We start from the raw sequence: 25985 nt of genomic DNA on the forward strand, positions 1-25985 counted from the left end.
TCAAATAAATTTAAATAAAATATATTTTTTTAAATAAAGAGAAACTAATTAAAAAATACCCATCTGGTGAGTTAAGTGAGATTCTGAATCAATTTAGTATTGAAAGAGTTCCAATTCAGATGATTCCTGTTCCAGAGCTGTAGCCAAGCCCTTGACACGAATCACTGTTGGGGATGGGGAGCAGAAAGTTTTTCTCTCTTCTCCCTCTTTTCCTCCCCGCAATTGACCATTGACCATGTCAAAGGAGAGACTGCATCAATGTAACACAAAATGAATCCAAGTGGGATCAGAAAGACTAGACCAGTTAGGAATAAAAAATCCAGTTGGAGTCAATAGTCACCAGAGGGATCTTTGTGGATAAGTAGTAAAAGTTTGAATTCTAGAAAGTCCCCGATCTTCAGTCTAGCAGAGAGCTGCACCGAAAGGGAAGTTTATGAAGATGAAAGAGAGAGAAGGAGAGGAAGAGGAGAGGGAGAGGGAGAGAAAGAAAGACTCCCAGTAATTGAGAGTTTTGATGAGTTTTCAACTCAGTTGCCTCCTAACTTTGTACTTTGAGTTTGTTCTCCTTGCCTAGCTCCTTGGTGTAGCTGTACCATAATGTGCTCCAGACTTTTGGGGCATGGAAGACTCCAGATAAGGAGGATTCCAGAAAAGGGACAGACAGAATTAATAGCCGCCTAAACATTTTCCTTTTTTCATATTTATATCTAAATGTAGAGATATTCATCTTACAGAAAAAAATATTTGTTTTATTCATGGGGAAGGGACATGACTGCTACAGGTTTTAATGGTGATGTATTTGGGGGATAGTATCTAATAATGACATTGATGTTCAGGTACCAAATGTTGGGGTTCGGGCATTGTGAAGAATTCACAATGACCATTCTCTTTGGCAAAAGGTAGGTTTATTTAGAAGAAGTTACAGACAGAATAGATACAGTATGGCAGGAGTGAGAGTTGGAGCGCATATAATGGTTTTAACAATTAATAATGAAAAAGACATGTTCCCCAGTGGAACTCACAATTAACCAGGAGAAATGGTATACTTCATGAGGTGGGAGTATGCCCTTAGCTGACAGGCTAAATGCACGAAGTAGTTTAGCACCCTAAAAGAGTTAGCCATAAGAAGGAGAAAGACAGAATGCCATGGCAGGCTTAACCCAAAAGGGATTCAGTAAAGATAGCATGGATCATGGACAGATTTATAGGGGAAATTTAACCTCAGGGGTTTGACATAATTTGGATTTATGACTGGACACAAGATGGACCACAACCTCCACAGAAGGTGGAATTTAAGATTGAACTTAATCCCTATCAGTGCTTTTACCAGTACTTCAGGCTCTCTCTGCCAACCCCCGGTCCTCACCTTTGGGACTTAGAGATTAGGTTTGCTCTGCTTGATCCCAAAAAGCAGCAATTAGGAGTAAATGATGGAAGCTGCAGAGAAACAGAGAGGAATTCTTTTGTTAACTACTGATCTTGCTGTCTCATTTTAGTAAAATACCTTTCTTAAGAAGCTCATCAAATATGACTGATAGTGAGTAGGAAGCACATCGTGATGGGAGGGGGAGGCTCATGAGTATCAGTACTAAAACCCAGCTTCCCAGTGTTAACCCCAGAATCCTGAGAATGGTAGACAGTTGCTCACTGAGCACCCCAGCCTTTGAATGGCAGGGTCCATTGTGGAGGGGATAAACACTGAACTCATTGGGGAGGGGAGGAAGTCCTAGAGGCCCCAAGTAGAATGGAAAAGAGAAAGAGGTTGTAGTGGGGAGATGGTGGCAGGGGGAGGGTCTGCAATTGGGGAAAATGCCAATTCCTCTTCTAATTAGTATGAGAGAAGGGGTAAGCAGTCTTGGACAAGATGTTTGCATGATGAGTTCAGAGAAAGCTAAATTTCAATGAGCCCTTAAAAAATGGAAGGAATAGATATTGGGAAAAGGTATTGATATAAAAGTGATCTAGGAGGGACCTTGGAGATGACCTAAGCCAAAGTTTTCTTTTTACAGATGAAGAAATTAATGTGAAGTAACTTAAACAGTAAGGGGCAGATCCAAGATTTGAACTCAGTAAATGCTCAGATCCAGAGCATGTGTCAGAGGTGAAGTAAAAGGAAGATAGAAGATATAACTGGGGGATGGGCCCACGGGTGCTAGAACTGAGTTTGGGGATGTGTGTAGCAATCAATTGTGGTAGGTGTGATTAGTGGAGAGTAGCCTTCACCGCATATTCTTCCCATGATCCTCTCCTGGTTCTAATCCTGACCATGCCTTAGCCGGGCTCATTGGGGATGGGAACATAATGCACATTGTTTAGGTGGGAAGGTGACATCTATGGGAACCCAGTAACATGGGATCAAGTGAAAGAGGAGCTGGTCTGATAGCAAACGTGGGAAGGGATAAGGGTGCTAGAGACATGCTTTCAGGGCATAAAACGTGGGGCACGGTCCTAATTACCTCTTGCTGTTCCTGGGGAACATGGGTTCTGATGGATTCTGCCAAGCTGGCAGGTTGTTAAGTTTGGGCTTAGAGGTGGAGCACTGTGTCTTATGTGAACCCTCAATAGCTTATTCTCAGGAATTGTTTTTTTCCCCAAATTTATTTTATTTGAAGAAATAGAATAAGAAAAAAGAAAAATGGAAAGGCAATAAAAAACAAAATGAAACCAAAGAGAAGATACCATTATCATGTGTCCAATAGAACATCAGGAAGGATAAAAAATACATAACAACAAATACCAATTTAAGGAAAAAAAATATGTATACATATATATATGTATATATATATATATATATATATATATATATATATATATATTAGTAAAAGAAATTCATGAGTGTCTATCTTTTCTTTACTTCCTTGTAAATTGTTCTTTTGTTCTCTGCTGCATTTTTAAAAAATTCTTTTCCCCCTCTTTCATTCCCTACCCCTGCCCCCCACTAGCTCCAAGCCGGCTATAGTTAAAAAAGGATCTGTTTATGTATACATATGTAGATATATACTTAGACATACATACACATATCTATCTCCTTTTCATCCCCCCACCCTAAGCAAGCTACAGTTAAGAAAAGATATATTTATGTATACATTTGTAGGTATATATATAAATACACACATCCATACACATACTCCCCATAAACATGTTTTTCCTATCTTTGCTGACTCATTAAATTTTGCTCTATTACTTGACTTACTATTACTTAACCTCTCCTCATCCAAGGATTCCTCTCTTGTCTTCATCCCTCACCTTTGCTTCCCTATCCACTTGTCCCTCACCCTTTATTTCTTTATAGATTTTGGTGGATGCTATATCTTTCATAGTGTTTGTGTATATATATACAGTGTTGCCTATTGAACCCACTCCTAATGTGAGTTGGTTTTCAGAACTATGAGCCCTCCTCCCCAATTAATACTTCTGTATCTGCTCTTCCTCTGCATCTCATTTGTATAACACGATTACAATTTTTACCTTTGCTCTGCCAAGTTTTCTTTTGTGCTTACCTATTGTTGATATAAATCTTAAACATAGAGTATATATTTCCCATGTATAAAAAACAATTTGTCCATGTTTAAATAGTTTGTTGAGGTTGAGTTTCTTAAAATTGCTCTTTGATTTTGGCTATCATATGTTAAATTTTCTGTTAAGTTTGGGTTTGGTTGAAAGAAAGTCCTGAAAATTTGCAAGTTCATTGAATGTTCATTTTTTTCTCATTCAAAATTATAATAATTTTTCTGGATATAATATTTTGGCTGGAGAGTCTAGTTCTTTTGCTTGTCTGTAGATATGATTCCAAGACCTGTGGTCTTTTATTGTAGCTGCTGATAAATCTAATACAATTCTAATTATAGCTCCAGTGTATTTGAAATTTTTTTTCTTGTTTCTCGCAAAATTTTCTCTTTCATCTGGGGATTTTGAAATTTGGCAATAATATTCCTATGTGTTTTCCACAAAGGATCTCTTTGAGGTGATGATTGGTGGATTTTTTCTATTTCTACTTTCCCTTCATGTTCCATTACTCCAGGACAGTTTTCTAGGATTATTTTCTGCATTATTGTGCTTGCTAGAATCCTAGTGTTAACTCAATGGAATTGATACAATGCTTATTGGTTCCTACATTAGAGCAAATCCTTACAAGGTGTTAAGTCACTAGTATTGATAGAAACAATGCTTAAGTTAACACCTTTGAGAGTTCACACAGCTCACACTTTAGTTCACATGTCTGGGAGATTTCAGGGTTCAATATGAGATATCCAAATTCACACCTCCCATAATCCCACTCTCAGAGGATAAATAAACGTTTGGATTTTATCAGGTGGCTGCATTTGGGGTGATTATTACGTTGAATTGAAACTAAGGCTGCCTCCAGAAACCTCCCCAAGAAACCTGCTCCCATAGAGAACCATTATATATATTATACAAAAGAAGAGAACACCACAGTGGTAAGGTTCTCTTTTTAGTCACAACTTTCTGGCAGTCCAATTATTCTTATATTTTCTCTTCTTGATCTGTTCTCTAGATCTATTGTTTTTTTTTTATGAGGTGTTTCACATTCTGTTCTATTTTCTCATTCTTTATCATCTGTTTTGTTATTTCTTGATCTCTCATAGCCTCACTCGCTTCCCTTTTTCCTGATTCTAATTTTTAATTCTCAGAAATTATTAAAATGAGAATCACAATCAGGTCAATTCTGCTATACTGTCCTGTTTGTGTAAAATTGAGAAACCCAAACTTTTTCCATGCTCCCTCTAATGACTTAGTGATGTGAAGCAAAGCACTTGGCCCAGTTTTCCAATAGTTAGCATCTTTAAAAGACAGTCATAAAAACCTTTGAGATCTTGATTAGCATATCTTTAGAAAATTCTGGGACCTGGTCAAGTCAGGTGGATTCTACCTGGATTTATATTTATTCTAAATTCTATAGATCTGCCAGCCCTTCCCCTGCAACTTTAAAAATTGTGTACCCCAAATGAAAATTGCTCATTCATTATGAATGCTTTCTATGTTGTATCTGCTTAAGCCTGTGAAGCTTTTTCACATAAAATAAATAGCACCCCTTTGTAACTTGTCATGGATACCTGTGACATAATTTATTATGCTGTGAACTAAATCTCTGTTATACTATTTTTATATAACATTCTTTTACAATCTATTGCTCTTTTGAATCTATTTCATATTACTACTCCATTTCCTATTTTTATCTCTTTATTACCAAAGGACCAGGTTAGCTAAGAGTGGAAAAGCTCCAAGGAAAGAGACTTGGCTAGCAGGTGCATTTTTCAGACAGAGCATCTCTTAAAAGAGTTTCAGTTTATAAAATATACAAATATTCACACAATGCTTTTGTGCTTCATAAAGCACTTTATCGTGGATTTTCTCATTTGACTCCACAGTAATCTTGTGAAGCAATTGGTACAGGTACTGTTGTCTCCATTTTACAAATGTGGAAACTGATACCTAGAGAAGCTTGATCAATGTAATAGCTAGTAAGTGGTGGAGCTCTTGATTCAAGTCTTTAGCTTTCGAGTTTCATGGTATCCACTGATATCTCTGTGTTTCATGACTTCACTGTTGTAGAGCTAGTCCAGAAGCTCTGGAATTACTGAGAGAGCGGAGGCTCTTTGCTTTTTGCCTTTGTATCCTCAGCACCTGGCATTGCACTTAGACAAGCTTGCTTGCTTGCTTGACTGTGTTCCATTGCCTCTCAGAGCCCGAGGCTCTTTGAAATATATTAAAGTACAGATAAATTGCAGATCTGCATTAGTGGAAAAAGTTTCCACTTTGAGAGAACCTTAGCTGAATGAAAACAACCATAAGGCTTGAGATTTTTAGAATGTCAAGAAGGAATGGATACAGTAGTGGGACTAAGGGAAGAATACTTCTCAGGGTTGTTGTGAATGCCAAATGAGACAATACAGTGTCTGGCGCCTAGGAGGCCTATAAATGTTAGTTATTATTGCTGTGGTTGTTAATTTTGCTGTTCTGTGCTCTGGCCTTCTGTGGCACTTGAACAAATGCTCCAGAGGAATCTTATGGTTGCACCTCTCTTCAGAGGAAGTCTTACATCCGGCCCTGCTGAGTTGTATCTTGCAGGTCTGGGTAAGTTCCTCAAATTGCTAGGCCAAGAATGGGAAAGAGCCTTGTGACCTCAGTGACTATCTCAGGCTGGTGAAGGGAGGCAGTTTGTTTCCCAAGGAAAACCAGGTAATTTGTATATGAAAATCAGGGGACTGTGTGGAGTTTTGGTTTCTATTCTTTTTCTGGTGTATAAAGGCTTTGTTTTTTTAAACGGAGGATTTAGTTAATGTATTACAGAATTTAGAGTCAGGAGAAATAATCTAGTCCAAACCCTTCATTGTACAGAGAAAGAAATAGGTCTAGGTTAATTAGCAACAGCTGGCATGTATATAGTACTTTAGAATTTTCAGTGAGTTTTTCACTTGGACCACACAACAGCCTTGTGAGATAAATACAACAATTATTATCCCTACTTTACAAATGAGAAAACAGGCTCAGAGAGATTTAGTGATTGGGCTGGTCACAGAGTTTATAGTCTCAGGGAAGATTTGAATCTAGGACTCCCTAAGTCTCAAGTCTAGTCCTTCTCTCTGCACCTTCCATTAGATTTCTGCTAGTTCTTGATGGTGTAGCAGATAGAGCGCTGGGTTGGAATCAGGAAGAGCTGATTTCAAATCCAGACTCAGATACTTATCAGCTGTGTACCATAATGCCGATGGTCATCCAAACATTTCTCTGTTTTCACTGTTGACATGAAAGTGTGGGGATGTATGTGGGTTTAGAAAAAAAATGGTTTTGGCTTTGGGGAAGGGGCATGACTACAGAATTCAAGTATCTGACCAACTTGGCTTGGCTCCTAAAAGAAGGAGGGAAACAAGCATTTATTAAATACCTGCTATATGCAGGCAGTGTGCTAAGCACTTTACAGTTATATCTCATTTGATCTTTACAATAATTAACGTCATTTTAAAGTTAAGGAAACTGTTAAACAGAAGTTGAGTGTTTTGTCCAGGATTACACAGCTGGTAAGCGTATGCGGCCAGATTTAAACTCAGGTCATTCTGACTCCAAACCTAGCATTCCATCTTCTTTTTATTTAGTATTTTATTTCCCCCACTTACATGTAAAAACATTTTTTAGCATCATTCTTAAAACTTTAAGCAAATAATGGTTCAAGTTACAGATCTGTCTTATATTCTTGGGACAAGTAACTACCTCCATATGGGCATCAGTTTCTGTAGTTATAAAACGAGGGGGGATGGCCTAGCTGCTTTCTAAGGCCCTTTTCCTCTCTAACATGTACCAGATTCTATGAATTGGTTCATCACTAAGGTACATTTCAGCATTGAAAGTCACTCATTTGATATTTCACTGTAAACTCAGGTGTCTGTAATTGTTGCCTGCAGATCATTCCAGTGCCTGGCATGCGCCAGCGGCTGTGAGATGGAGGTGCCCCCGGCCAGCTGTACAACCATCTCAGCTGCAAACCAGCCAGGACAGACCCTGGGCCTCCCAGCTTCCCATCCCAAGCAGCCGTCACCGCATCTCACCGGCCCTGTCATCCTGCAACCTGAACAAAGTCTGCCTCCAACGGTGTATCTGAAGGCCCTTACCATCCCCTTGTACCACCCGGTCCAGTCCGGATGCTTCCAGCCAAGTCACCCGCTGGTAGCCAGTGGGGGCAGCTTCAGCCTGGACAGCGGCAGCCTTCCCTTAATCTTGAGCCCACTGCTACACTCAGAGAGGACAGAGGCATCCCAGCCAAGGAAGCCTCAGAGCCAAACGTTGACTGTGAACATCGTGGGTGCTCTCCCCGTCTTGTCCCCCGCTGCCTCCTGCTCAAACCCAGCCTTGGGAAGCCCGGGGAAGTCTCGCAACGCGGGCAAATACCTCTGCCAGCACTGTGGGCGGGACTGCCTAAAGCCCAGTGTGCTTGAGAAGCACATCCGTTCCCACACGGGGGAGAGGCCTTTCCCTTGTACCACTTGTGGCATTGCCTTCAAGACCCAGAGCAATCTGTACAAGCACAGGAGAACTCAGACGCACATCAACAATACTCGACTATCATCAGAGTCTGACGGCAGCAGCCTCCTGGAAGAGGGTGACAGGCTGGGAGAAACCCTCCCACAGTCCTCCAAAACAGAGCAGAGTGGGGAGGAAAAAGAAGATGGGGGAGAGGAAGATGGCACTTTGGAAATCACGAGCTCTCCCAGTACCCAGGAAATCGGGCACACGGGGCTCTCAGCCCTGAATTCTTTTTCATTCAAGAGCCTGGAGATTTCTCCCAGTCATGGGCCCACTCTTGGGACCTCAGACAAGGAGACCCCACTAGAACCTACCCCCAGGGCTTCCCCAGGACTCTTGCCAGCTGGTGTGCCCCAGAGATGGAAGACGCAGGAACAGCGGTCTCCAACAGCCAGTAAGCACAGCCAACTGCAGAGGCAACAAGCGACCTACTCTGAGAAGCACTGGGACTTTAAAGTGTCTGAAGGCAAGCTGAAGAAATGTGAGAGCACAGACTCGGGCTACCTCTCACGGTCTGACAGTGTGGAGCAGCAGGTTCTGTCCTCCAGTCCCCTGCACAGCCTGTCTGAACACAGCGTGGAGTCCGAGAATGAGACTCCGCCGGGTCTCCCAAAGGGGATGGCGTCAGCTGGGGCCAAAGGCCATCCTGGGGAAAGAGCGACCGCCCTGATCCTGGAGAAAAAGAAGCTGGAGGAACACATTTCCAAACTCATCTCCCACAACAAGGCCGTGGTGGATGACACCCAGCTGGACAATGTCAGGCCCAGGAAGACCATCCTCTCAAAGCAGGGAAGCATTGATCTCCCAATGCCTTACACCTACAAGGACTCCTTCCATTTTGACATCAGATCCCTCAATACCACCCGGAAGAAGAATATTACACTATGCTCTGTCAAATCCACCTTCACTCCCCTGGAAAAATCCAAGCCTCTCTTCTTCCACTCAGTCCCTACTCAGTTTTCCACCACTGTGGAGTGTGTGCCTGTCACAAGGAGCAATTCCCTGCCATTTGTTGAAGGCACCAGAACCTTTCAGGACAAAGGGGAGAGCCCTTGGGCGTCTTGCCTCTCAAAGCCTGGCTCCTCCCACCATCTGCAGGATGACAGTTCTGTCCCTCGGGCTGTGGATTTCCCCAGCAGTCACCCTCGGGCCCTGGTCAGACAAGCTGCAGTGGAGGATCTGCCCCTGAGCCATCCCACTGATAATCAGGCATCCGTGGAAGAGCAGAGTGGTGGGAAAAAACTGAGTGGGGAGGGGAGCTCTGTGAGATGCAAGGTGGCAGGAAAGAAATTCAGTCAAAAAAAACTGAAGATGTTCTCCCAGGAGAAGTGGCAAATGTATGGGGATGAAACATTTAAGAAAATATATCAGAAAATGAAAACCAGTCGAAGTATCAAGAAGCCAAGGGAAACAAAGCTGTGTGACGTGAGAAACTTGGGCTCTGATACAAAGGAGACTGAGGATGGAGACGGCATGGCAGGGCCCAGAGATACCAGGGCTTCCACATGTGGGGCTGTTATTTCGAATTCCCAGGTCACGTCTCCATTGGTGGCAAAAGTTACAGAGTCCGACTCCGTGGGACACCAAGCCCAAGCAATTTCATTATCTGAGAATTTGAGTGGTTTTGCAGAACCCAAGGAAACATCTCAGCTGATAGGAAGCAGTTGCCATCCTAGAGTGAACAGAGCCGGGTCATCCCCCACCCTGAGCTGGAGCATCACCTCCAATATGGTTAATCACATAGGTAGCCAGGACCCTTTGGCAGCTCCTAATGGCCGGCAGGCATTGGTGCCCAAGATGCCAAAGGAAGCCTGTGCATCTTGTCCCCATGCCCTCAATGCTGATGATAGGAAATCTTTCACTGCCATTTCACAAGACTCCTCCTCCCTTATCTTAGATCAGGAAACTGTTCCTCTCAGTGATGGGGAAGACCAGGAAAGGTGTCAATGGGCCAAAATGTCTCTGAGGTCGCACAATTGTAGCCCTGGCAAAACTTTGCCAGAGTCAGAACAGCTCCCGTCTGAGAGAAAGAAACTAAAGGTGGAGGAACTGAATAGTAAAAAGAATTGGGTGTTACTGGAATCAGAAGGGGAAGGAAATAAAATGTCAGATTGTTCCTCCCCTGCTACCTCCTCAGAATCTAGGACAGATAAAGTTCAGGGGGGAGAGGGTGGCTTAGATACAGGACCAAGCAAGTGCAGCAGGAGTATTGAAGATATCTCGGAGAAAGAGGGAGATAGTAGTGAGGGGGGTGGTACAGGAGAGGCCATGTCATCTGTCTCAGATGCAGAGAATGTGTCATTAGCATCATTTTCTGCTATACTGGGGCTTGGATTGACAAACAGAAAAGACTCCAAACATTCTTCTTTTTGTGACTCTGCAGCTGGAGGAACCAGGAAAGTTTCTGAGCCCCCAGAAGAAAGTCATTTCTCTTCTTTGATTACAGCTACAAGTGCCACTTCTAGGCCGGCCATTCCTCAGAAAGAGAATATGTTTTCTCCAAAGTACATCCTCCAGTTACCCCAAGAAGATTCTCGAACTGAGTTATCGGTTACCATGAGCAAAGAGCAGAAAGATATGTCCTTTAGAGGCAGCAAAAAGGTTGACTCTCTGGCTGGGTCTTTATCTCTTCCCCAGGCAGAATGTTCAGCAGGTGGGATGGGTTTGCAGCTTAATAGTGTAACATCCACTATGGCTGTGACATCTTGTTTGTCTCCCAGACCCTCCCCCTCCATCAGCACCCTTCCTGAGCTAGCCAGTGGCAGGGAGAGTCCCACACGCACCCAGCCAAGAGATGAGAGAGCAGGGACTGGAGACCCGGCGGTCACTAAGGCACAAGCAGCCGAGGAGGCCACAGGCAGGGCCGTGTGCTGCTCCCAGCAGGCCCCTGAAAAGGTCCCTTTTGCCTCCATATACACAAGTAGCTTTCTCTTAGGGGATGAGATTAAAAGGGAGGGTCAGCTCTTCCGCCACCTCCATTCCGGGAGTACCACTTTATTGGTGACGACCACATCTGGAGGAAGAATCTCTGCTTGGGATAGTTCTGAACAGCTGCTTCCAGGCTGGGAGCTGGGCGAGCCTTCCTCCCCCGGGCCGCAGCATCCTCGGGAAGGCTCAGTGAGCTCTCCCAGGTCCCTGGAGAACACCAGCAGGTGCCACTCGTTTGAAAGCTTTTACTGCCATGCCCTTCCTACCCCGCCCCGAGCCTCCCCCACCTGGCCCCAAGTCAGCCCGACTTCACACTCAGGGTCCCCTCGGAGCTTGGGGGCCAGGGGCTCCTTCCCTTCCCTAAGTGCGGAGCCTCGCCTTACGTGGTGTTGCCTCAGCAGGAGCCTCCCTCTGCCCGCGGAGCAGAAGGAGAAGGCCCACTCGGTGTATTCTTCCTTGCATATCTGTGACAATAACTCTGGGGAAGAGGGTGCCAGTTCTAGGAGGGACTTTTCCTTTCTCAATGTGAAAAACACAACCCAGGCAGTCACCTACGGATTGACAAGTGGGAGCCTGAAAACACTGGTATCTTCACTGTCTTGGGGGCCGCAGAAACAAAAGGTAACTATCTGATGATTGCCCCAGTCCTAGAATATCCAAGCCTGAAGGGACCTTAGAGATCATCTGGTCCAGCTGTCTCACTTACAAATAGGAAAACTAGGCCTTAAGTGGGGGAATGACTTGTTTAGAGGCAGAATCCAGGTCTCTGGACACCTAGTTGTTTAATTAAATTCAGGAGACATTTATGACGGGCTTACATTGTGCTGAATTCCACCCAGAAGTTCTCCAGTGCCTCATCATGTCCTGGAGGTGACTTTGGGCTCTGGAAGGCCTTGCCAAGTTTGTGTGTCTGTCTGCTAAAGGCAGGCCTAACGGGACAATGTAGGAATTTTTTTGATCACAACATTTTTTCACAAGAAGAATTTGGTCACAAAGTAATTCTTACTAAGTTGTGAAGTTGCAATATGCTTTAAGGGAAATAAAGGGAAGGGAGGGAACAAGCATTTATTAAACAACTACTATATGCTAAGCCCTGCACAGTTTCTAAATTAGTCATTGGATCTTAACAACAGCCCTTCAGGAGGTGCCATTATTATTCTTTTCCATTTTACAGTTGAGGAAACTGAGGCAAACAGAGGCTAAGTGACTTGCCCAAAGTCACAGTAAGTATCTGAGGCTGAATTTTTTGCTGTACCTCCTGGCTGACTACTAGGGAAAGCATCCTCAGCAATGAAATGAACTGATATATAATATGTGGTTGCTGGGCAGAAAAAAGTGACCATCCTTTCCCCCTACATCTATTCCTTACCTTAACAGACCTTATAGTTTAAAAGGGGGAGGAATAAATCCATAGATAATCATAATATAAATTATAATGAAGTGTGTTCTTAGGAAAGATATATAGGATTTTAGATTTAGAAAGAACCTTCTGAGCCATCTAAATCTCTCATTTTACAGATGAATAAACTGAGGCACAGAGCAATCAAATAACTTGCCCAGGGCCACTCAGAATTAGAAAAGCTAAGATTCCAATCCAGATTTTGGACTCCCAATTTAGCACTCCTGTTCACTAAACCACATTGCTTAACATATATTGTCCTTACAATCACATCACCTCTCAGGCCAAGGTCATACTTGGGCATGAGTTTTAATATTTACAAATTAGAGATGGGGACATTGCTAGCTTAAAGACTGTGTCTGTGAAAGTCACATTTCCTTTTTGGGAAGATATGGTGGATTAGGAAGGGGAGATGAGGAATCCTTGTAATCCTTTGGGTTCTGAGTTAACAATGCAGGAGGGCTATATATATATTTTTTTACTAGGGCACTAGATCTTGTATAGAATATCTCTCTAGAAGCCAGCCATTTTTCACCTAAGTCTCAGTCTCCAAGTTTAGCATTGTTTCTTATAACAACTGTTATGTGGTTTGGGAAAAGTTAAGTTAGGTCTAGGGGTGGGAGTCCAAAATTTCTCTATCTCCCCCTTCCCCTGCACTGCTACATACATATTTTTCCCTTATTTTTTTGCATTTTGATTAGGTAGTCAGTGAAGGATGTGAAAGAGAGAGAGAGACAGAGACAGAGACAGAGCTAGAGACAGACAGAGACAGAGACACAGACAGACAGAGACAGAGACACAGACAGACACAGACACAGAGAGAGGGAGAGAGAGAGAGAGAGAGAGAAAGAGAGAGACAGAGAGAGAGAGAGAGAGAGACAGAGAGAGAGAGAAATAGGTTGCCAAAGGTTTCAGGAAAGTTGTGGCCTAGTTTCATTATGTCTCTGGTTCATCATCAGAGGTTAAACTTTCACTCTAAAGAACCCAGTTTGCAATAGTGGTCTGGCCAGTGGTATCAAACTCAAATAGAAACAGGTTCCTACTGGCTACATATTGTCTTAGAAAAGCACAAAGTAGCAACATCTAGATTGTATTATATTTTTATTTTGTTAAACATTTTCCAATTATATTTTAATATGGTAAAATTGCATTTTTATATGGTTCAGGCTTTACTCAGAATTCTGTAGGCTGAGAGTCTGACACTTCTGGTTTACAGAAAGTCTATACCAACAAGAGTCAGAGTTGCACACTTGGGCTACTTTTTATGTTTGAGTGTGTCTTAATTTGTCTAGTGATAAAATTAATTTGAGATCATTTGTTACTGAAGGGAAAAGAAACGGGATGGATTGTGGAGAGCAAATTGACTTAAGCTTCTGATTAAGCTTTTATCACTTGGCTCAGGAGTTCTCCAAGGCTTTGAGCCCTGTGATGACCATACAACTGGTATTTTCAGCTGTCCCGGGCAATAGGTGCAGGGAGAGTGTCTGGTGAAAAGGTTTCAGAGTCAAAGAAGAAGAGAGAAGTACCCTGTAGGAGGGGAAAGGCGCCTACAAATCTTCCTGGTGTGAGCAACAAGCAGAGGAGAAAGATCCACCCCAAGAGGTAAGAAATACGGTTTCAAGTCCTTCCTAATCACCTCCTATGACATGCTTCCAGAAAAACAAAACTGCAGTTATGATGAGCTCTAGAGCTCTTAAGATATCCACAACTAGCAGCAGTTGCAATTTTAGAAAGTTATTCACACAACAAAGAAAGAAATTATTTCTTAAAAGAAATTTGTATTTTCATGCTAAATAAAGACTTCAAGTCTGCTTTCTAAAGCCAGCTGCTTCTTTCTCTCTAGTAGGATCCTAGGCCTAGATTTTTTTTTCTCATAATTTGAAGGTCCCCAACTCAGCTAATAGTAGTACTTGAATTGAGAGTGTGTGCCATTCTATTTAGGTTTGGAAGAGACTATACTCAGTTTAATACCCCTGTCACATTGAAAATGTGAAAATTCAGAAGGCTGAAAAGTCCTTCGTAGCTCTCTGTTGCCTTTAGGATAAAATTCAAACACCTTAATCTAGCATTCAGAGCCCTCCAGCATTCTCCCTTCCTCTCTCTCTCTTCCCTTTCTTCCTCCCTCCCTCCCTCCCTTACTTCCTTCCTCCCTCCCTCCCTCCTTGCTTCCTCCCTCCCTCCCTCCCTCCCTTGCTTCCTCCCTCTCTCCCTCCCTCCCTTGCTTCCTTCCTTTCTTCTTCCGAATGGGACTGATTGGATGGAAGCTTTCTCAGTATTGAAACTAGGCCTAAGTCACATGATCCTGATTCCCAGAGCAGGAAGATGAGGTCTTGGACTCTGGATCTAAGAAGGAGCCTAGGAAGTCACATGATCTCTAAAAGGCTATGGGAAGCAGACAGCATTGGTGACCATTGATCATGGAGAGTTACATTCTTTTAGTTTATCCAATAAAAAGCTTGGGCCTTTTTCTGTTTAACTGGGTGTTCTAGTTCCAGGTGGCCAGGTTTCAGGAACACATGGTGGGAGTTGATGGCTCCCAGGTGTGTCCCGGCCTCTTCCTGCAGGGACTAAATAAATGCTTTCTCTTTGTACCTAAAGATGTCTCTGATTAGTTCATTTGGGATAGGGGGGTCTAGTACCTGTCCCACACATTTCTTCTCTCCCTCATTTCTCTCCTTCTTTCCTGGCCCTGTGCTAAATGGTAAAGATATAAAAAGAAGCAACACCTGTTCAGAATGTAATAGGAGCTTACATTCTGATAGGATGAGATAACATATAAATAAATAGGTGTAAATAAATATGTAAATAAATAAAATTAAATGCAATCCAGGGTAGATGAAAGGAATTAGAGGGGACTTTTACTGGGGCATGGGGTCTTAAGTCTTGTTTCAACTTTTATGAAGTTATACTTTATAGGGATAGAGATAAGGGCCTGGGCCTGGGATTTCAATAGCTAAGGGAACTCCTAGATAAAGAAATTTTCCATGCCAATGAAATGGTCATCTGCTCTTCATTTTATAGTCCTGGAGACTTTCTTAGGATAGTGAGGGATTAATGGAAATACCTGTGTCTCACAGCCATTATATGACAGTGATGGGATTTGAATAGTGGTCTTCTTGGATTTTGAGGCCTGCTGTCTGCTACTATGCCATGCTGCCTATAAATTGTACTTCACAACATTTTATTTGATCTTGGTGTTTTTTAATTTTCCCTCATTATTCACTTCCTAATAAACATTTGTGCCATAATTTTCCATAAAAAAACAAAACAGATAAACAAAACTACCATTTGAGGGATAGAAAATAACAGTAGAAGTTATGCTATACATTTATAGAATGGATATGTATACTTTGATTTTTATAAATTGAGCCCTTGTCCATTTTATTTGATTTGAGTTCTATTGCTTTTTAGTGTTTACTTCATTTACATTTCTATCTTGTGTATATTATACTTTGGGTTCTGCTTTTTTCACTCTGTTCATATAGTTCTTCCCATGTTTCTCTGAAGAATTCATATTCTTTTCTTAAAGCATATCAATTCTTTTGTGTTCATAAACCACAATTTGTTCAACCATTCTCTAATTAGTGGGTATATCAGTTCATTTCTCCTTTTTTTATTTAAAATAATACTACTATGAATATTTTGGTACATATAGGTCCTTTCTTTTCCATTATGGATTTCCTTGCAGGTAGATAACTGCAAATTATTTTCTATTAGTGAATAATTCCTATACCTGACATTCTCCCTTTTCACCTCTGCCTCTTGGAAACAGGTCTCTTCAAGACTTAGCTTAAGTATCTCCAACTGGAAGGTATTCCTGATTCCCTAATTGCTAGTTCACTCTCCTCTAAAATTATTTTGTATATTATTTTTATATCTGGATGCATTCATATTTTTCTTTATGAGTGCTAAAACTTTTTTTGTCTTTCTCTTTTGTTCCCCAGCACTTAGCTCCATTTTGACTAGTAACAGCTGCTTAACAAATGCTGATTGAGTAGCATTAATTGCAATTCTGGTCTTCCCACATTCTCACTAACATTGACAATTTGTATCTTTCCTCATCTTTGCCAATTTGATGAGTAAGACTTTGTCTTAGAATTGCCTTAATTTAAAATTACTTAATATTAACAATTTTGTTCAATGTTTTTGAAACTGTTGATAATTTGTATTTCTTCATTTGAAAATTGTTCATATCCTTTGATCATTTGTCCAATGGGGACTGTGAGCCAGAACTTTTAAGATGCAAATCAAGGTAGAGCATACGGAAAGTGAAACATCTAGGTTGTTCTCATTGATCTTTGGTACTCTCTGTGACACTATAAGTATTGAGGCAAAAATATGGATTTATCATATGTTAAGTGGTACAACTTCTTAGAGAAGTTTGATTTTAATCCTAGTTCTTTAAGTCATTGTAAAAAATTATAAAAAATAGAAAAAGGAATTGTGAGTCTTATAAAATGGTGACGATAATGGCACCTATCTCACAGGATTATTTTGGGGATCAAATAAAATGATAAATTTGAAGTAATTCACACATTTTAAAATGCCATGTAAAAATTAACTCTTGATCATTATGGTCCTATGCAAAATAGATGTGATCCTTTTAATACTTGGTTTTGTCTAAAACTCAGTTATGTATTGGACATATGTTACTGTTTACTCTAGTTGTTTATGTCCCTTATTTCTACAGTGATAACTGTATCCCCTTCAGGGATAACAGCACAATCTTAGGGATGATTACCAGCATTCAGGTACAAACCCACAATAGGGCACAGTAAATGATCCCATAGACATTATCTTTGTATCACGATCCTTGCATGGGACCACTTAGATGATTCTGCTGCCCTAGAATAGTAAAGGAAGTCCAGAGCATGGTTATTCCACATCTCTGTGTCTCAGTCTCCTAGCAAGCCAAAAATCTCTAGAATTCTGGACAGTTAATAGCTTGGGAGTCTCTACCCTACATCCTTTTTCTTCTTCTTGCTTTATGATTCACAGTGGGAAAAAGAAAGGAAGGAAAAGCAACTGGGAAGTGAGTCCATTAAAATATGACTCAAAATTTTACTCTGTTAATTGAAGTTAATAATATATAAAAGATCCAAGTTTATGGTCCTGCCCATAAATATGAATATTTACCAAATAACTCTTGTATTATAGTGGAGAAGAATTTAATAAGGTGATCCCCCTCTACCAGATTGGTTATTTTATTAGGAACAAAGGCAAAAGGGAGCATTTGGGAACATTTTTTTCTTTTGCAGACTCCAAATTTAAACCAACGATTTATTCCCATATAAATTGCTTATCAATTAATCAGTAAATATCTGTTAAACTTCTTATGTGATATCATTAGGTACTGTGGGAGACTGATAGTGTGGCATGGTAGGGAAGGGTGCTGGATTTGGTGTTAGGAAAAAATGGTTAGGAGCCAGTTTTCATGTTAATAACTGTGTGACCTTGGGCAAATATGTTAATTTCTCTGAATCTCATTTAGTTCATCTGTCTTATCTACCTCATAAGACTGATGTAAAGCATTGTAGTTTTTATTGAGTTTAAAATCAGTTTGCCTGGTAGAGGTCTTTTGGAAGTCTACTTTAATGAACAAATAAGATGATTTACAATGAGAAAATTCATTTTTTGTGTCCTCAGTGTTTACAAACAATACATTTCTTAAGTAATGGACATGGACATATATATATATATATATATATATATAAAACTTTTTATTGACAGAACCCATGCCAGGGTAATTTTTTACAACATTATCCCTTGCACTCACTTCTGTTCCAATTTTTCCCCTCTCTCCCTCCACCCCCTCCCCCAGATGGCAAGCAGTCCTATATATGTTAAATAATGGACATATTTTCTTTGCCATCTTTTTTACATCGTTACTGCTAATAATTGAACCTTTCTTTTGTAGGTAAATCAAAGGCAAATCGTAGTCCAGCCCTAGAATGAATGATCATAGATTCCGAATTATTGGGATTAGAATCAATATAGATTTAATCATAATAGGGTTTTTTTGGTCATTCATCTTTATTAAATGACTGATAGTTGCTAAAGGAATTTTTTTTAAATTAAGTAAAATAATACCACAGCTTCCAACTGTGTGCGTTTTAGCCCCTGCAAGGCCCTAGTACCTTTCTCTTGGAATGGGAGCAAAGGTGATCCAAAGCACACATAAAGAGAATTCTTTCCTTATAGACACACCTTCCTGATTAGGCCACTTTCTGTACTTTGAAATCGCTTTGCTGTCTGGGTCCCAGCAGGAATCTGAACTTCCTCAGTGGTTTATGATTAGTGAGCCAGTAGGCTCACATGCAGTGGCTTTGCTTCTCCACACCCAGATCTTAGCAGGCTCTCTCAGAAATCTGTGGGCATAGGGAGCAGGGGCTGCTACTTCAAAGGGCTGCCTAGGCCCCACCACAGAGAATCACAGTTCTCAAGCAGCTTAATTGCATCAATGACTTGCAGTGTAATGGGAGCCTGGCAAATCTCCATTCTGCAAAGAGTGACCAAAAGTTAACCAGAAGTTATAGAGCTTGGGTCTGGAAGGGACTTAAGAGATTATAAGTCTGCTTGGCATCCCTCACTTCCTCTATTTTCAGGCTTGTAAAATTTGAACCAGAGAAAGCTTTAAATGATTAGAATTGTATTAAAAGTACTACAGACACGCTGAGTGGTTAAGGGTACATAACTTGATTTTAACTTAATAACTCAACTCATCAACAGGAAGAACTCCCTTTTCTAGATTGCTACTATGTTCCTGAAAGATTGCAAGTAAAGAGATTTTTAAAAATAAATTAAATTCTCTTTTCCCATTAACTTGTTTTATAATTTCAGAGACACTTCATCATCATGGAGGATTGATTTTGCTTTGGTAGTATCCCTAATACACTGGAAAAGTGGCAAAAAAAATCATTGAGCTGGAGAATGACTCCTGGTTTCTAGCCTGGGATATGCCTCTAATTTGATGGCTGTTCTTGGGCAAATCACTCACTCTTGATGTTGGAAGGATTAGATTTGTTGGCCAGTGAAGGTCCCTTCAATCTCTGACATTTCATGATTCTGATTTCTCTTCATAAGTGTCCATTTGACACTATCTCAAAGTAGTAACCAAATTAAACAATTATATGTCACTCTTTTAAAGGACCCTATAGTCATGTAATATGATTCTCAATCCTTAATTTTTGGAATTTTATGAGCTCATATTTATGTATTTTATTTGATTAAAACAGCACATGGATTCCCAAAGTCTGTTAATTACATGGATTTAAGCGAGAATGCCTTTTATTTCTTACAGGTATAAACGAGGTCATCTACAAGGATGTGCTCATCTGAAAGCAAGCCGACTTTGGAAGCAACACTGGCTCCTGAGAAAACAGCATTTTGCTTCTACACAGGAAGCCCTTGAAGAAGGCAAGACTTGTTCTTTACCAAGCCAAGCAGGTAACTAGCTTCATGAAATAATACAGTCCAGTAGCAAACGTATTAGAATGGAAGTCAAAACCTGAGTTCTTGTCCCCATCTGGGAACCAGTGGCAGTAGGCATGTGGGTTAAGCTCTGTGGGCCTCAGTTTTCAATATGTAATGCCAAAATTATAGTACTTTATGTAGGTTTGGGGATTTTTTTTTTTTGTTGAGTTGAACTGGGTTAAATTATACTGGAGAGCTGCAGAAACTGTTCATTTTTAGTTTTTTATTATATTGGCTTCCCTTTCTTTTCCTTTTCTCCTTTCCCATCTCTTTTGGGTACATCCACACTCTCTACTCATCTCCCACTAACAATACTTGCTTTTACAGAAGGCTCTGATATCTAACATATTGTTGTCTGACCTTCTTTCTTTAGGAGGACCATGGATTTAAGTGAGGGAGGGTTGGGCAAGGTCACCTGCCTCACTTTCTCCTCCAGAGCCACCTGGTTCCAGTTATAAATCAGGATGACTGGAAATGGCTTTGGATGCAGTGGGAGATCTTGGCCTTGTCACCTGAGTGTGAATGGCAGTCAGTGTATTTCTTGTCCCAGGAGAATTCTCTTAGGAAATCTCATCTCTAATGTGGATTGAAAGATTTTGTCCCAGTGAAAAGATATTTATATACCAGACAGCACTGTGTGTGTGTGTGTGTGTGTGTGTGTGTGTGTGTGTGTGTGTGTGAATCTGTGTGTATTTTCTCATGACTACTGATATCCTATCACACAGGTCATATACATATTCTGCCTCAGCATGACTGTGTCTTCCACTGGTAAAAAGTTATCTTCTTCTTTGAATAATTGAATTTTGGAGTTCAAAAGAACCTCAAACATCCTAGTATAAATAATTTAGGAATTCCATCTTTAACATTCCTAACAGGTGGTCCTTTAACATCTCATCAAATTAATACAGAACTTACTACTTCCACTTCTGAACCCCTCTAATCACCAGCCTTTCCCCTAATCTGTGCCCTCATTGATCGGGCTGTCCATTTGTATGTGCCTGATTGGCACTCTTTGGCCAAAGGTGTAGCCTGAGACTCAGAAATGATAAAAGACATGTTCCTCCTCGAGCTCACAGGCAGAGGGCAACATAACATTCCCTTCTTTATGAACTAGCTTTCCCTTAGCCTTTGGGGAGAGCTTTGATGTTCTCCGGGACAGCTGTGTCCTTCCAAACACTTTCTCCTCCCTGCCAGCAGAAAGTGCCAAGGAATACAGAATCCTGTCATGTATCACTCCCACATGAGAAGAAAGCATACTGGATTCAAAATGAAAAACTCCAGGTTCAAATCCAGCCTTGCTTCTTGTTCTTGGGCTGCCCTCTCCATCTCTGTTTCTTTATCTCTCAAATTAGAGGCTTGGGCTAGATGGTTTGGGCAGCTTCTGCAGCTCTAAACCCTATGATATTAATGAAGGATCTTGTTTCTTCTCTCCCTAGTTGAGACCAAATCAAGGTTCTGCTTCCCTTCTGGCCTCATCTAAACCATGGGGGATGGCGTGGAGCCATGGGCTGATGGAACTTTCCTACCCTCAGCAAATAGGACCTTCTGGGTTCTCCTTTGTGCCTTTCCCCTCTTAGGAAATACCAATGGTGTAGGATCAGGGGATGCAGAATTTAGAGGAATAAGGACTTTAGAAATAATCCAGTCCATAACTTTCATTTTATGGATGAGGAGACTGAAGTCTGAGCTGCTGAGTAGATGACAACAGAACTAGGGTTTTTAGTTAGGTTTTTGGCCTCCAATTTCAGTGTTGCTTCTACTAGACTCTTACTTCTTCCTTCCCTATAAAAGCTCTTTTTGTACTGGGATTCCATATTTTAGGAGATACACATTTCAGTTTAAACTCTAACTTTAATTGGTTGTGTGACATTAAGCAAGCCACTTCCTTTGGAGGGAGAGAGTAGGGAAAGAGAAAGAATTCAGTTTCTCTGTAAATAGAAGGAGTTCAGTTAGATGATCTTTACAGATAACTTTCAGGTGGAACATTCTAGAATTTTATATCAGTCTAGGAAGTCCAGTGATTTTGTGGCTGCTGGGAATGAAAAGAAATGGTCATTCTGTCAGTAGATATATAACTGGACATCTACCTACTATATGAAAATAATTGTTCGAGTCCCTGAAGGAGATTGAAAGAAATAAGAGAGAATTCTAGTGAAAAGAAAGCTAATTGAGGGCAGGGATTATTTTTGTCTTCCCCACCTTACAACTTAGCATAGAGCCTGGCAATTAGTAAGGCATTTAATGTTTCTTGAATTGAATATTTCTTAATGTCATAGTTGAGGAAATAAAGCATGGATCTGAAAAGATAATAAGAAAAGTAAGATATGTGTGTGCCTATATATTTATACACACACACACACACACACACACACACATATATATATATATATGTTAAAATACCAAATGAAGAGCAGAAACTCTTAAATTCTATAGGCACTTAGGAGAACAGAGATGGCTGTAGGCTGAAATGTTTAAAGAAGAGTTAAATGTGTTAAAGAATGTTAGAAGAGACAAAATTTGAGCTGGGCCTCAGAATTTATTTGGAGGAAGAAGAGGAAAGAAGAGAGGATGTAAGCAAAGGTATGGAGGTAGAAATGATTCAGATCTGTGCAGGAGAAATTATGTTGTCTGACTGTTATTGATGGGGACTGAATAAGACTAAAGGGCTTTGGCAGCAGGGACTGGCATCAGGAGAGAACATGAATTTTACTGTCCAAGCTACTTTCTGGAGACCTGCAGGAAGGATCGCTGATGGGATCATCTCTTTAAGTGGATCTTTTGTTCTTAAATTGGCCTTTTGTTGAGCCTTGCCCCCCTGTTTGGAGGGGAAGAAAAAAATATTGGTCTCCATATCCTCGTATTTTCAGCCTTATCATTCTCTTGCTTTAGTGTGGGCAAACCAATGATAGTGAAAGTAAGAAGGAAAATTCAAGTTTTCCACTGTGCTCATACTGTAAATTTGGGGTGTGTTTCTGCAACTTTGCTGCTTGGGAATGTATCAATCAGTCAGTCAATTAATAAACATAAATATTAATGTATCAGTCCCTATGCTAAGTGCTAGAAAAATGTATCCCCACTTAGGTAATACTTGGGCTTTCATGTTTGTTATTCTAGTGATTCTTTAAAGTTAATTCAGAGGTATGGCTCCCTGGTCTCTACTCTTCCTAACCTTCCTTAGCAATAAGGAAGAGCCTGCAGAGTTTCATTGAAGGGCAGGTGCAAAACTGCTTGATCTGCTTTAAGCATTGGCCCGGTAAGTATTAATCATAGATTATTCCATCCTGATGTGTCAGGGCAGGGACAGGCAAAATTGCTGGAGTAAAAGACTCTGTTGGGGGGTGGGAGTGGGCAGGGCGGTGCTGAGAGGCACACTGGAGAGTCAGCAGGTCAAAAGTTACAGGCCATAATGGAAACAGTCCAGGCAGAAGGTGAAAGATTACATTAAGATAAATACAGAAGGAAAATCAAAGGGGAAAGAGGACTTTATTTCTCTTACATAGTAGTAGCCAACATCAATATTTCACAGCTGTGTGACAGGCACTGGGAGAGTGTTGTGTGTTTGAAGACGAAGTACTATAACTTCAAAGTAACTTTAAAGATGAGCTTTGGACCCCTCAACATTTACAAACAACTTTCTTGAGAAGCCTTTGACCCAGTAATCCTGAATGGATGAAAACAGTCACCAATTCAGCCATTGAGCTTTCCTAAACAGTGACTGACATGAGACATGATAACTATGACAGAGGGATGATGGTGGGAGAAAAGTCTGTATTTTGGGTGGTCTGAAGGGCCTTAAATAAGAAGAACAAGATGATATTTAGCCAAGGAAAATTTAGGCTGGACATTGGGAAAGGTTTTCCCTCATGATCTGTTAGCCTTAAATACACCACCACTCTCTCCCTCCCCCTTGTTGCCTTCACTCAACCTAGGAAATACAAAAGTCTCCTGTCCAATTCTATGTAATAAACTTAAACTCAGAAAATCTTCTGCAAATATACAGCCAGGAACTACCCTGAATAATGGACAAAATGGTCTCATCACTACCTTTGAAACATCTTCTTATTTATTTATCAGGAAAGAGAGAGATTTGTGGGAAAATATCTTTCTCTTTCCTTCATACCACTCAGATGGTTTGGTAATAATTTGAATTAACAGATGGTTTGACAGTGAAGTCATCTGCAAGCATAGGAACAGAGGAGTTATGGAGGATAAAGACCATATTTACTCAGTCTTTGGGTTGATAGAGGACTTTGAGGCTTTGAGACTGCCCTGAGAAAGAAGAGTTTTTATCCTGAAATCTAAATCCTATCATCAGTTCAGTCCAAGAAACAAGCCAGAGCAAATGGGAAGCTAAAAGTTTTCTTTGGACATATTTGGGAATAGGATTCAATCAGGCCAGACTCAAAGGATCTCAGAAGACAGAAGGTACATATATACCAAGGAGATGGACTTAGCATTTAGGCCATATAAGGAATTTCTTCTGAGTCCAGACTTTTCCTCATTAGAGCAGCAGAAAAACCCTTGTCTGTATTTCCTTTCCCTTGAATATTTAATAGACAATCCAGCTCAAGCCAACAAACATTGTTCTAGAGCTGTGGGATATGGACCAAGAATAGGAAAATCGGCTATCTCATTAAGGGAGGTTATTTCCCCATGATTAATATGTTGTAATTTGCCCTCACATCTCTGTTAATGAGCCTCAGGATGATGAGCAGCCTGATGTAGAGTTTGAGGACTAACTAGCCAAACTTCTTCACTGATGAATGGAGTAGAGTTTCTATATTTCTGGGGTTCATTTTTGGGATTATGTCAATCAGCAATAAAGACCATAAGTATGTGTTGACTTTGGACTATTAGAGGGCCAAACAACATAGTTAGATTTATAGATTATACCTAAAAGAACCAACTCTAACTGCCTCCTAATTTTATAGATAAGTAGTTGAAACTCAGACAGGGAAAGTCAGTTGTCCAAAGTCATTGTTAATGGAAATGAACTAGAATTCTAGTTTTTTCTTCTGGTACTTTTTAAATAATGTAAATCATATTGATTCAATTAATTCCTACTCTCCTTACCTAACTATGTCCCACCTCTTTCTTAGAGGTGATGGTAGGTGACTTTACTCTCACCCTTTATTTGAAGCATTGACTTTTGGAGAGAGAATGCCACTAAAGGAAAGTGATGTGGCAGACAATAGAAAATGTATAAAAAACTAACCCAATCACATGACAGAGCTACTGGGTCACAACAGCACTTTCCCATTTCTCCAGAGAGTTTAGAAGCTTTTTTTTTGGGGGGGGGGTGAGGGGAGAAGAGGAAAGAAATAAATGCCCCAAATTGATTTTTTGAGCACCTGGATTATTCTCAGATCTTACCTATATTCCAAATGCAGAAAGAATATGCCCATGCTAGGAGAGGTAAGGCACTAAAGCCCTATTTAGGCCTTGTCTACAAATAGTTTGTTGGATGGAACTAGGTAGGAATTAGGGGTCTTGATTTCTATGTTCTGGCTTCTGTGTTCTTGCTCGATCACTATTTAAAAAGAGGTGTGTTTGCCACTCTAGTTATTAGTAGATTTGTAATCTTATTTGTGTTACAATTTTAGAAGGCTCTGTGAAATATTGGTTATCGTAAAGGATGTAGCAGGTTTTTTTTTTCTCCTGCTAATTAAATCATTGGATTCACTTAACCATTTGCACAGGATACTTATCAGTTTGCTTATCATGTAAGCCAAACCTGTAGTGTGACACTGATACTCCTCTATATTAGAGGAATTGTCTTTGCCTGAAGCTCAGGGTGGCTCTAAGCAAAGAGCTTGTTTATCTTTCATCCCTTGATGCAAGCAGAGACCAGAGGGTTAGATTTATCCCTTATAGGCAGAGGCCAAGGAAGTGAATTTTCTCATTCCTACTCCATTTCATGTGCTTCCAGTGCCAAGATCCATGTTCCTGGGAATTAAAGATGAAATAAGTAAGCTCATAGCTACAAGGCAATTAATGTAATTTTATTTGTTCAGATTGAAAGTAATGATTGACCCAACCACAAGACTTGGTTCTCTTTACTTTTTATTGCTTCTAAAAAAAAGCCTTCTCTTTTTATTTTGATCTGTTTTAAATAGTAGTATAAATCTGTGCTTCCAGCAAATAA

The 25985-nt window shown here is 40.6% G+C and overlaps 1 protein-coding gene across 1 annotated transcript in view; it reads left to right on the forward strand.

The window, feature by feature from the left end:
* The window catches only part of ZNF831 (zinc finger protein 831), an 88035-nt gene that overhangs the window by 32764 nt on the left and 29286 nt on the right, over window positions 1–25985 (forward strand). The window contains exons 2-4 of the mRNA XM_051976669.1: window positions 7422–11589; window positions 13821–13969; window positions 19668–19813. Of these exons, the coding sequence (XP_051832629.1) occupies window positions 7459–11589; window positions 13821–13969; window positions 19668–19813 (4426 nt within the window). The 5' untranslated portion in view covers window positions 7422–7458. The remainder of the gene's footprint in view (window positions 1–7421; window positions 11590–13820; window positions 13970–19667; window positions 19814–25985) is intronic.

This window comes from Antechinus flavipes, chromosome 2 (genome assembly GCF_016432865.1).
Source record: "Antechinus flavipes isolate AdamAnt ecotype Samford, QLD, Australia chromosome 2, AdamAnt_v2, whole genome shotgun sequence".
NCBI classification, from domain to species: Eukaryota; Metazoa; Chordata; class Mammalia; order Dasyuromorphia; family Dasyuridae; genus Antechinus; species Antechinus flavipes.